Here is a 13,094-nt window from a genome sequence, read left to right as displayed (position 1 = left end):
GAGATCTGATGTGTTTTCAAAATGTTCCTTTAATTTTTTTGAACAGTGTATTAAAGGCATAGCACAATGATTAGGGAGAAGGGTTGATACAGATGAAAAAAATATTTCCCAGGTGATAGCAACCACCCCTATATGACTGTTTCCAAAGGGTGGAGTAGCTGTTAAACCAAATAGGTTGAGGCTGGTTCTTACTGCATACACTTGTCTGCTTAAGTATTATCCGTGTACATGGGTATGCTCCTGTTGGGCAGAAGAGAATTGGTTGGCATTCAGATGATGTATGCTGATTCAGGGTACTGGTGTGGTTGTAGGTTACTATGAAGAGTACAGTTGCCTTTATTTAATTTTTATGAAAACGTAATGTATCATATGTTATCCCAGACAGCATGTACAGGGTCTTTGGTCTTGACTTTTCTTGTTTTGAAATTACAGGGTTCTATTTAGCAGCTGGCTTTACAGATGGAACCGTACATATACTGGATGCTGTGACTCTGGAAGATGGAACTGAAGAACCTTTCAAGTATGCCAGAGGATCAATAACTCATATCTGTTTCTCTCATGATTCACACTATCTTGCTACAGCAGTAAGTATCAATAAAGCTGCATTTTTACCTTCATATGTAGAAAGTATGGTAATGGAAACCTGTCACGAAAGGACTCCTGAAGGAAGCAAGGCTCTATTTATTTCAATGAATAGAAAAAATTGCTAGGTGGAGCAGGAAGTGAAAAGTCCAGCTATGTGACATGGCAAAGGCTCTCCTCCAATCCTAAAACATTCCATGGAACACCACAGGCTCCATACTTGCTGCTGTCAGTCAAATCCTGTGAGGAGGGATTGGGAGTGGGGGGCTGTGCTGTGCTATGAGTGTCTATAGACATACACAGGCCAGCTTGGGAGTGTGTCCTCATGGGTGGCCCCATACCACACTACTTGCTATGGGGGGAAAGCCTAGGAAGGAGGGGAGTTTGACGGTAGGGGACCACCAAAGAAGAGCTAAGGGTCCACTGTGTGCAATATTGTTACACAGAACAGGTAAGTATAACCTATTTTTTATTTTACTTAAAATTGCCTTTGGAAGCACTTTAATGGGGGTTTAATGGAGGAAAGATATTGAAGCTGATTGACAGGCTTTTTAAAAATGTATTAGGATTCAAAATGTTTGTACATTACTGAAGTTGTAATTATATTTTCATTTTCTTGCACTGGTTGATGAAATGTGTATGTCCTTTTTATATATAAATTGTTTTCTAATGGATCCGTGCAATGCATAATCAGGAGAAGGAATAATGGAATAGTGTGGTCATGTGACTGTTTACTGTACTATAATAACTCAACAGCAATAATAGAAATAGACAACATGATTATTAGATACAGAAGAGCTCATCTTCTAAATAATCTTGTCAATCTATTACAAACCTGCCACTATAGAGTCAGTCAGTGCTTGCATAAAGCAAAAGTAGCTCTCCAGTTATATTCACCTGTAGACTACTTACTGTATATAACAATGTATCCAACATCCACCACATCAAAGTATATCCACAGTAGCTGTCACTGCTATAAGCATACCGTATATGCTACTGTTGTTTCCAATTACATCAAAGAATGTTTCCACTCACATATGCTGATCTCATTCATACATATGCCCGATACACTGCGCCAGCTGGTGGAGTTTCAGCTTTGCTGCTCACCCTCAGTTTACAACTGCTCTGCTTCAGGGAGACAGGAAATAAATTCCAGCCATGAAATAGTAGTAATATGGTAGTCTATCAGAGGGGGAGTACAGAGTCTTCACCTGTCAGGGTTTCGAATAGTGTCACAGTGACAGAGGTGCAGTATCATTGGAGAAGCCACAGACAATTTAAAAGCCGCTCTGTTAGGTGATGTCATTCAGTCAGAAAAGAAAAAGTGCCATCCAAACTGGTACGATAATCGTATCTTAATAGTATCTCCGACTCACTTGTATAAAGTGTGGATTATAAACCTAAAAATACTTGTATAAAAGTGTGGATTATAAACCTAAAAATACTAGAACACGCAAAAAAATGGCAGTTGACTAGTGCAAAATCGCCTGGCAAGTGGTTAATCAAATCCTATGCGGAGTAATATATTACTACAAATATAAATGCAATATTGTATTTATTTGATCACTTAGATCAGGGGTCTGCAACCTTTAAGACATAAAGAGCCACTTGGACCCGTTTCCGAGAGGGAAAAAAAGACTGGGAGCCGCAAAACCATTGCAACATTTAAAACAAATCCGACACTGCATATATTGCAAAAAGCGCTCTGGTCATGAAGGGGGTTTAAGGGCCCAGTAAGCAAAGGGTTAATCAGGGCCACAGTGTATCATCATAATCACAATCATAGCCTTAGGTCAGTGGTGGGCAACCTTTTTTTTCAACTGAGCCAAATCTCGCCAAAACCACGATTAAAATTTATTTTGAGAGCCACATTTTTAAAACTGAAAATACATCCCCCATATAGTAATTCATCCCCCATAGTAATTCATCCCCCCTATAGTAATTCATCCCCCCTATAGTAATTCATCCCCTATAGTAATTCATCCCCCATATAGTAATTCATCCCCCATAGTAATTCATCCCCCCTATAGTAATTCATCCCCCATATAGTAATTCATCCCCCATATAGTAATTCATCCCCCCTATAGTAATTCATCCCCCCTATAGTAATTCATCCCCCCTATAGTAATTCATTCCCATATTGTGTCAATTCACTTACCTGTACTCCGCGCGTTCCTCTCGCCGTGTTCCCGCGCAGTTCTGGTCTTCAGGGCGGACTGTGAGAGGAGAGGAGTTCGTCACGCTGCCCCGCCTACATCCTGACAGCCAATGTTTGCCACGCTCCGCGGGCCGGATTATAAGGTCCGCCGGGCCGTAGTTTGCCCATTGCTAGGCTAGCTGCAGAGTCCTGACTTTTGGGGCGGCCGCCCGAGAGGAGGGAGGGGAGCGGGCGCCCGGCACACAGAAGAGCTGCATTAACCTCCCTGGCGGTATGATTCCTTCCGATTTTTTGTGCTGAAAGCGGTACCATTTTTTCGCATGGAAATAGTTTTTTATTGTAGGCTGTAATTTTTAGGAAAATTTCCCCACAAATCATTATCACTCAATTCTGCAAGTGGTTCTGATTTACTATCGCTGTTCTCTAGCCGGTCTAAAACCGCTTTTGACCTAAAGGGACGCTTTTTGGACGCCATGGACTTTTCTAAGTTTCCAGGCAGAAAGAACAGACAAAATGCAGGCAGGGCGCCGGACAAAGCACTAGGGACAATATGTATGTGAAATGGGATGAAACAGCAATGTTTTACTATTGAAAATTGAAAAAAAACAAACAAAAGACATTTTTTAAATTTCCCGCCGCCGGCGGCGCCCGTACGTCCCGACGTCACGGGGACCGGAACACAGAAGCCGGATGCCGGCATCGGCCGGAGGAGATGGCCGGGGACGCTGCAGGGGACACATCGCGGGAACGAAGGACAAGGTAAGTGCTGCAGGGACCCCCAGAGCAGCGCCGCATGGTAAGCCTGACTGTAGCTCGTGGTATAGAAATTCTACCACGAGCTACACTCGGGAAAACCGCCAGGGAGGTTAAAAGAGCCGCGGCTTGCCGACCACTGAGCTACGGCAACCCTATTGCCTGTCACCTGGTGGGCAGTGTGCTCCGGAGCCGCAGCAAAGGTGAAAAAGAGCCGCATGCGGCTCTGGAGCCGCGGGTTGCCGACACCCGACTTAGATCATGAAAAGGTTGACATTGACAGAATGAACATGTTGCAATCACATTAAAATCAAAGAATTAAAATAAAGAACCGTTCGACGTCTTCAAAAACGACTGTATAGGCACAAAATGACCAATATGAGGCAATGGAGTTTCCTTTTTGTATTCATCAGTGAAGTTCCATATATAGTAGCCTAGTGGAATCATTTCCTTCTTTAAATGTTCCTTCATGAACACCACAGTAAAATGAATGGGCTCCTAGGAATTGAATAATGGATAATGATGAATACAAAGGAGACAGGGGATAATAATCTTGACATCAGCCTAATAGGATGCACATATTCAGATTAATTGAGTATACAGTATATCTCTCTTTACCTTCTCAATGACTGTGCCATACTGTGTGCATAGTGGGTATACACCTTCATGGATAGCCAACATAGGTGGAAATGTATCCACAGTAAGAAGTGACTCTAAACGTGAATAAATATTAAATAATGAGAAGTAAATACCAATGGTGCTATAGTACCATGAGATAAGTTAATGTGAATTACCAATACACCAATGTTTTTTCACATCTGCAGTGAAAAATTGTTTTTTGAACTTCCTCATGGTAATTCCCATTAACTTATCTCATGGCACTATAGCACCATTGGTATTTACTTCTCATTATTTAATATTTATTCACGTTTAGAGTCACTTCTTACTGTGGATACATTTCCACCTATGTTGGCTATCCATGAAGGTGTATACCCACTATGCACACAGTATGGCACAGTCATTGAGAAGGTAAAGAGAGATATACTGTATACTCAATTAATCTGAATATGTGCATCCTATTAGGCTGATGTCAAGATTATTATCCCCTGTCTCCTTTGTATTCATCATTATCCATTATTCAATTCCTAAGAGTCCATTCATTTTTACTGTGGTGTTCATGAAGGAACATTTAAAGAAGGAAATTATTCCACTATGCTACTATATATGGAACTTCACTGATGAATACAAAAAGGAAACTCCATTGCGTCATATTGGTCATTTTTTGCCTATACAGCCATTTTTGAAGACGTCGAACGATTCTTTATTTTAATTCTTTGATTTTAATGTGATTGCAACATGTTCACTCTGTCAATGTCAACCTTTTTCATGATCTAAGTGATCGAATAAATACAATATCGCATTTATATTTGTAGTAATATATTACTTTGCATAGGATTTGATTAACCACTTCCCAGGGGGTTTTGCACTAGTCAACTGCCATTTTTTTGTGATGTCATTCTGTGCCTATATGTTGCTTCATCCAGAAATTTCAGTGTTACTTCTGTTGTATTGATAGAAGCCTCTACCTTTGTCAAGTTGTGCTGAGGGCATACTGAACATACCTTTTCACACATTCCTCCCCCTAACTGTCCTTTCGGTATTAGGTACAAACCTAGTTCTGTGGAAAAGACTTATAGATTATATTATCTTCCTCTGGAGAGGGTCTAAGGAAGAACTAGATGTATTTATTGAACATGCCAACAAGAATGATTACAACCTGCAGTTTATGTCATATGCCAGGAGAGACTTCCCAGACCTTGACATTTTCCTTGTCAAATCAAATTTTGAGGGTCGCGGCTAGGCAATGGCACTGTAAAGACACGAGTTTGGGAGCTCTGTGCTAAGACCAGGGAGAGAACCTATTGCAGCCTGCAGACCTCCACCACTTCACATGTCTGAAAGAGACAGGGCTCCTGGGACACCAGCAGCTCAGAGCGGAACCAACACTTCAGCCTATTTCCTGCACAATTCTTCCACTCCTGCCCCCATCCCGCTGCCTCGCGGCACAGAGGAAAGGGGACAAGACGCAACAGGCCATCCCTTCGGCACACCTGTATCCCTCTCAACACCAGGGCTCCCCGATCCTGTCTCCGGAGATCCATGGGCCAGACTACTCCGCAGCCTCGGCGACCTCTCAGGCCTCACCGAAACAGCCTCCCATGAGTTAGAGACCAGAGTGGCCTCCTTGGAGGACTCACACTCCTGTTACTATGTTGCAGTTGCTGATAGATGACTGTGAAAACAGAAACCACAGGAACAACATTTGCCTACGGGGTATCCCGGAGGGCAACACCGGGGGGAAGGGGGGGTGATCTAAGGGCCATGGTCACTGCCTTTAACCGACTCCTAGACAAACCTCCTACAGAGCTGGACCAGGTACACAGAGTACAGAGTACCCGATGCCCATACCCATGTGATGTTCTTGACAGAGTCCATTTTTACACCATTGAAGAAGAGATCATGAGATGAGCCTGGACCAGAGGCCCAGTGGACTTGGATGGAGTGACAGTCCACCTCTTTCTGGATCTCTCCCGTCTCACCCTCTGGATGAGAGGTGCCCTCCGACCACTACTGGAGATTTTGTGGAATTCCAGGGCTACCTATCGGTGTGGACATCTGTTTCACCTCGCAGTTCTTAACCTCCCTGGCGGTATTCCCGAGTGTAGCTCGGGGTAAAGTTTTAGTACCACAAGTGGTAACCCCGAGCTACACTCGGGCTTACCATGCGGCGCTGCTCCGCGATCCCTCGATCACTTACCTTGTCCTGCGCTCCCGCGCTGTCCCTCCTGCAGTGTCCCCGGCAATGTAATCCGGCAGATGCCGGCATCTGTCATCTGGGTTCTGTCCCCTGCGAACGGCGGGAAATTTGAAAATGACAAAAAGTGACATTCACTAAAATCACATAGTAAAACATTACTGTATCAAAGCATTTCACATACATTTTGTCCCTAGTGCTTTGTCCTGTGCCCTGCCTGCATTTTTACTGTTCTTTCTGCCTGGAAACTGAGAAACGTCCATGGCGTCCAAAAAGCGTCCCTTTAGGTCAAAAGCGGTTTTAGACCAGCTAGAGAACAGAGATAGTAAATCAGAACCACTTGCAGAATTGAGTTATAATGACTCGTGGGGAAATTCGTCATCAGACACTGAAAACAATTTTGCGACTTTGCTCAGCGATGTGCGAACTTGGTGCTATTTTTCAAATTTCAGTGTTTTTGGTTTGATTATATTATTGAATTCAATTTATTATTATTATTATATTATTATTTTTTTATGATTATTTATTAAATTATAATTTATGATTTCGTGTTTCAAGTTTTATCCTACCCGGGATGTTTACTAGACTCTTGTTTGGACAGATTTCAGTGAGTTATTCCTAAAAATTACAGGCCTACAATAAAAAAAATACATATTTCCATGCAAAAAAATTTACCGCTTTGAGCACTGAAATATGGACATAATCAGACCGCTAGGGAGGTTAAGGGTAATGACTCTTTCACATTGCGCTGGCCAGAACAGCTCCTGGAGCTTTCTGCTTTCCTGGAGGCCCAGAAGGTTCCTGTACTGGACTGGCTGGATCTGCCGACTACTTTCAGGAACTCTTGCCCCACATTACCGAGCCCTCAGCGTGTCCGGCACCATTTGACGTTCCACGATTTCTGGAACCATGACTAGTCCCGCAAGAATACCAAGGTTGGACTAATGTAACCATCTCTTATCCTCATTTAGGGGAATGTTGTTTCTAGCTATACTACTTAAACTGTTCAACCTGACAGGACATTGAGAGGATGACCCCGTTGGTCCACTGTTCAGCTGGTATCTCTAGGATACTTCTCATTTTCAGGTGCAGTCATCAGCTGTTTACGGGGGACACAGAGCCTGCATGCTCCTACGGGGTCGTTGTTGGTATGCCTCCCCTGTGTACAGCTGGACCACTGGCCTTATTCTGCCCACTTCACCATGTTAATGTATAAGTTTTGATGTTTACGCTCTTTTGTTATATACATGGACTCTGGTGCATTCCTGTATAGTTGCCGGGGGGTTGCCGAGCTGCACATCCCCTCTGTGGTGAGTATGTTTATTATTCTCCTCCCAGGGGGTCTGTGCCGTGCTGTAGTTACGGCCTGGGGTTCTAGATAATAATACGTACTCTAGGATCAATTTCTTTCTCATTCAACATAAAGACTTACCCTTAGTGACTTTCGCTCAAATCCATATTATCTCTTTTTCTGGTAATGTGCCAACTCACTTGATTCTTGCCTGCGAAACAGTCCCTAGCAGACCTCCGATATGGATACCTAATTAGTCCTTATTGCAGGACCCCAACATCTGACTAGAATTAACTGCTATCTGACAACTCCTTGGAAAACGTTGTTTCACCTTGAATCCTGCGATGGAGTGGGAAGCCCACAAATGTGTTGCACAGGTGCTGTTGATCCAAAGGGGAGCTCAAAAGAAGCGAGACCAGATGCAGAGAATAGATGAACTTATCTCCCAAGTGCGCCCCTTCGAGCTTCTTCATAAACGCTCTTCATCGGAATCTCTTTTTCCTAGTCTTCATGAAAGCCTCAAGCCCATTTGACAGTAGTGCAGGTAAATGAATGGCGCTCTGACTTTTTTAATATAGGAAACGGTACAAAACAGTCCCCCTCTTGCTGCTCAAATTTATCTTGACATTGGAGCCCCTACTCTGCGCTGTCTGGCCAGACGTTAATATTGCAGGCACACAGAAGACATCAGGACATCATAAAATTGTAGCCTATGTGGACGACCTGATCTTTTTTGTCTCCAGTCCGTGTACCTCCCTGCCAAACATCTTGGAGGCATTTGTCAGGAATGGACTAGCCAGCAATGGTGGGACTCACCTGCCTTTTGATCTGCAGTACCAGGGCTGGCCAGCGGGTGCTCCCAGCAATCAGAGACTCAACTTTGCAGCCAGCTAACACCTGGAACTGATTATGCTGGGGTATTTAAGGGATGGCCAGACTTGCAGACTCTGCCTTGGTGTTGTGTTTCTCTTGGGCCCTGTATCCTGTTCCTGCTCTCTGTTCCTGTCTGATTCTCTGCTGACCCTGCTCTGATCCCTGGCTTGTCTGACCATCCCTCTGCCTGACCCTCTGTACTACGCTGCCCGCTACCTGTTCTGATCCCTGGCTTGTGACCCTGACCATCCCTCTGCCTGACCCTCTGTACTACGCTGCTTGCTACCTGTTCTGATCCCTGGCTTGTGACCCTGACCATCCCTCTGCCTTACCCTCTGTACTACGCTGCTTGCTACCTGCTGAACCTGGCCTGTGACCCCGACCAATCTCCGCTTGCTCCCCCTGTACCTACCTGCCCTATTGATATTGACCCGGCCTGCCTGACGACGCTTGCTTGTATGTACTGTTATCTGTGGGTGGTTGGTTTGGTTTGGTTGCACTGTATTATGTTTTAGTATTGCACTGCGTTTATGTTTGTATTGTTAGTGTTAATAAATTATATTGTTTATAACATATCTGAGGTCTGCGTTTCCCTGCGTCAGTCACACACCTCTGGTCACACCTGGGAGCCCTGACATTACACCAAGGCCATTCCTGACCAGAAGTGGCTGCACAGGGAGGCCATCTTGGCTTGTTGCTGGGAAGGATGGATCTGGATGAGGTTGTGTATTTATATCTGCTAGTGTTTGATGACAGGGAGTATGCTTATCAAACTCTGAAGGAGTATCCCCGGGATCAACTACTAGAATGTATACGGATCGCTCATGTTCTAGTAGATCAGGGCACAGAGTTCTCTGAGGTGCAGCCTTTGATTGAGGTTTGTGCTGAGTTGGTTTCATCTGGTTCCCCCGCATGCAGGGATGAATTTTTGCCACCATTTAGTGCAGACCAGGTAGAGTCCCTGGTGTGGTTATTAGAGGATGATGTGGGTTACTTTCTGGAGCGTTATTCCACATGTTCACCACAGACACTAAGAGATTGTATAAACGCAGTGCAGTCATTGACCAGACAGGCTTTGTGTAAGCTCAGCTTTGTTCAACCCATACTGCAGACATGGACAGACTTGTTGCACCCAGCCTCAGTCAGCTTACAAAAACCCAGTCCTGCTTCTAACTCTACTCCTGTATTCCCACCAGCTCCTCCAGTTACAGCCCAGTATACTTGGCTATCTACCGCATGTCAGTACCCTGTTCCCACTCGCTGCACCTATCCTGCCTTTAACCCTGTAAAAAAGCCCTCTGTAGCAACTGCTCCCTCTCCTGTTCCATCCTCCAGTTCTTCTCTGTCTTCAGCTGCTCCATTCGTTTGCAGACCTGCGTTTACTTGCAGTGCTCCAGTAGTTAAAACCAGAAAAAAGCGAAAATTCTTTCCAACCAATACCATCCTGCCAGTATCCAAACCGGTGAACCTGTTTTCCGTGACTCAGCCTGAAGCCTCTACTCAGCCTGAAGCCTCTACTCAGCCTGATGCCTGTACTCAGCCTGAAGCCTGTACTCAGCCTGAAGCCTCTACTCAGCCTGAGGCCTCTACTCAGCCTGATGCCTCTCCTCAGCCTGATGCCTCTCCTCAGCCTGATGCCTCTCCTCAGCCTGAAGCCTCTCTTCAGCCTGAAGCCTCTCTTCAGCCTGAAGCCTCTCTTCAGCCGGATGCCTCTCTTCAGCCGGATGCCTCTCTTCAGCCGGATGCCTCTCTTCAGCCTGATGCCTCTCTTCAGCCTGATGCCTCTCTTCAGCCTGATGCCTCTCTTCAGCCTGATGCCTCTACTCAGCCTGATGCCTCTACTCAGCCTGATGCCTCTACTCAGCCTGAATCCTCTACTCAGCCTGAATCCTCTACTCAGCCTGAATCCTCTACTCAGCCTGAATCCTCTACTCAGCCTGAAGCCTCTACTCAGCCTGAAGCCTCTACTCAGCCTGATGCCTGCATTCAGCCTGATGCCGCTACTCAGCATGATGAACTGATCCAGCCCGACGATCCTATTAGGCCAGTTGACTCGATGCCCGCTGTTGATCCAGATGATCCGGTACCTGATCCAGTGCCCGCTGTCGTGCCAATTGACTCAGAGCCCGCTGTCATACCTGGTGACCCGGTGCCCACTGCCTTGCCAGATGACGCGGTGCCCGCTGGCAAGCCAAATGACCTGATGCCTGGTGACCCAGTGCCCGCTGTCATACCTGGTGACCCGATGCCCGCTGTCGAGCCAGACAATCCGATACCTGATGACCCGGTGCCCACTGTCGTGCCTGTTGACTCGGAGCCCACTGTCTTGCCAGACGACTCGGTGCCCGCTGTTCCGCCAGTCGACTCGGTGCCCGCAGTCTTGCCAGACGACTCGGTGCCCGCAGTCTTGCCAGACGACTCGGTGCCCGCAGTCTTGCCAGACGACTCGATGCCCGCAGTCTTGCCAGACGACTCGGTGCCCGCAGTCTTGCCAGACGACTCGGTGCCCGCAGTCTTGCCAGACGACTCGGTGCCCGCAGTCTTGCCAGACGACTCGGTGCCCGCAGTCTTGCCAGACGACTCGCTGCCCGCAGTCCCGCCAGTTGACTCGATGCCTGCAGTCCCGCCAGTTGACTCGATGCCCGCAGTCCCGCCAGTTGACTCGGTGCCCGCAGTCTTGCCAGACGACTCGGTGCCCGCAGTCTTGCCAGACGACTCGGTGCCCGCAGTCTTGCCAGACGACTCGGTGCCTGCAGTCTTGCCAGACGACTCGGTGCCCGCAGTCTTGCCAGACGACTCGGTGCCCGCAGTTCCGCCAGTTGACTCGATGCCCGCTGTTCCGACAGTTGACTCGGTGCCCGCAGTCTTGCCAGACGACTCGGTGCCCGCAGTCTTGCCAGACGACTCGGTGCCCGCAGTCTTGCCAGACGACTCGATGCCCGCAGTCTTGCCAGACGACTCGATGCCCGCAGTCTTGCCAGACGACTCGATGCCCGCAGTCTTGCCAGACGACTCGGTGCCCGCAGTCTTGCCAGACGACTCGGTGCCCGCAGTTCCGCCAGTTGACTCGATGCCCGCAGTCTTGCCAGACGACTCGGTGCCCGCAGTTCCGCCAGTTGACTCGATGCCCGCTGTTCCGCCAGTTGACTCGGTGCCCGTAGTCTTGCCAGACGACTCGGTGCCCACTGTCGTGCCTGGTGACTCGGTGCCCGCCGCTTCGCCTGGGGGCCCGAGACCTGTTGCTCCGCCTGAGGGCCCGAGACCTGTCGCTCCATCTGGGGGTCCGGCGCCCGCCGCTCCGCCTGAGGGCCCGAGACCTGTCGCTCCATCTGGGGGTCCGGCGCCCGCCGCTCCGCCTGAGGGCCCGAGACCTGTCGCTCCATCTGGGGGTCCGGCACCCGCCGCTCCGCCTGGGGGCCCGATGCCTGTCGCCCCGCCTGGGGGCCCGATGCCTGTCGCCCCGCCTGGGGGCCCGATGCCTGTCGCCCCGCCTGGGGGCCCGATGCCTGTCGCCCCGGTGCCTGTCGCCCCGCCCGGGGGCCCGGTGCCTGTCGCCCCGCCCGGGGGCCCGCTGCCTGTCGCCCCGCCCGGGGGCCCGCTGCCTGTCGCCCCGCCCGGGGGCCCGCTGCCTGCTGCTCCGCCCGGGGGCCCGCTGCCTGCTGCTCCGCCCGGGGGCCCGCTGCCTGCTGCTCCGCCCGGGGGCCCGCTGCCTGCTGCTCCGCCCGGGGGCCCGGTGCCTGCTGCCCCGCCCGGGGGCCCGGTGCCTGCTGCCCCGCCCGGGGGCCCGGTGCCTGCTGCTCCGCCTGGTGGCCCGCTGCCTGCTGCTTCGCCTGGTAATCCGATGTGCCTCTGCCCGGAGTCCTGCCCGATGTGCCTCTGCCCGGAGTCCTGCCCGATGTGCCTCTGCCCGGAGTCCTGCCCGATGTGCCTCTGCCCGGAGTCCAGCCCGATGTGCCTCTGCCCGGAGTCCAGCCCGATGTGCCTCTGCCCGGAGTCCAGCCCGATGTGCCTCTGCCCGGAGTCCAGCCCGATGTGCCTCTGCCCGGAGTCCAGCCCGATGTGCCTCTGCCCGGAGTCCAGCCCGATGTGCCTCTGCCCGGAGTCCTGCCCGATGTGCCTCTGCCCGGTGTGCCTTTGCCCAATGTGCCTCTGCCCGGTGTGCCCCTGCCCGGTGTGCCGCTGCCCGGAGTCCTGCCCGGTGTGCCAGTCTTTGATATCCCGCCAGTTACCAGACCCGGGCGGTGGAACATTTTGCCCAGCTAGGACTGTTTGGAGCGTCCTGAGGCCGCTCCTTGAGGGGGGGGTACTGTCAGGAATGGACTAGCCAGCAATGGTGGGACTCACCTGCCTTTTGATCTGCAGTACCAGGGCTGGCCAGCGGGTGCTCCCAGCAATCAGAGACTCAACTTTGCAGCCAGCTAACACCTGGAACTGATTATGCTGGGGTATTTAAGGGATGGCCAGACTTGCAGACTCTGCCTTGGTGTTGTGTTTCTCTTGGGCCCTGTATCCTGTTCCTGCTCTCTGTTCCTGTCTGATTCTCTGCTGACCCTGCTCTGATCCCTGGCTTGTCTGACCATCCCTCTGCCTGACCCTCTGTACTACGCTGCCCGCTACCTGTT

At 49.5% G+C, this 13,094-nt stretch overlaps 1 protein-coding gene across 1 annotated transcript in view; it reads left to right on the top strand.

The window, feature by feature from the left end:
* The window catches only part of CFAP251 (cilia and flagella associated protein 251), a 115,468-nt gene that overhangs the window by 57,004 nt on the left and 45,370 nt on the right, over positions 1-13,094 (top strand). The window contains exon 14 of the mRNA XM_089662048.1: positions 433-584. Coding sequence (XP_089518174.1) covers positions 433-584 — 152 coding nt within the window. The remainder of the gene's footprint in view (positions 1-432; positions 585-13,094) is intronic.

Source organism: Staurois parvus, unplaced genomic scaffold (genome assembly GCF_062004578.1).
Source record: "Staurois parvus isolate SC_StPar_1 unplaced genomic scaffold, SC_StPar_1.0 ptg001418l, whole genome shotgun sequence".
Lineage (NCBI taxonomy): Eukaryota > Metazoa > Chordata > Amphibia > Anura > Ranidae > Staurois > Staurois parvus.
Note: the sequence above shows the minus strand (reverse complement) of the source record. Positions and strands in the feature narration are given on the sequence as shown.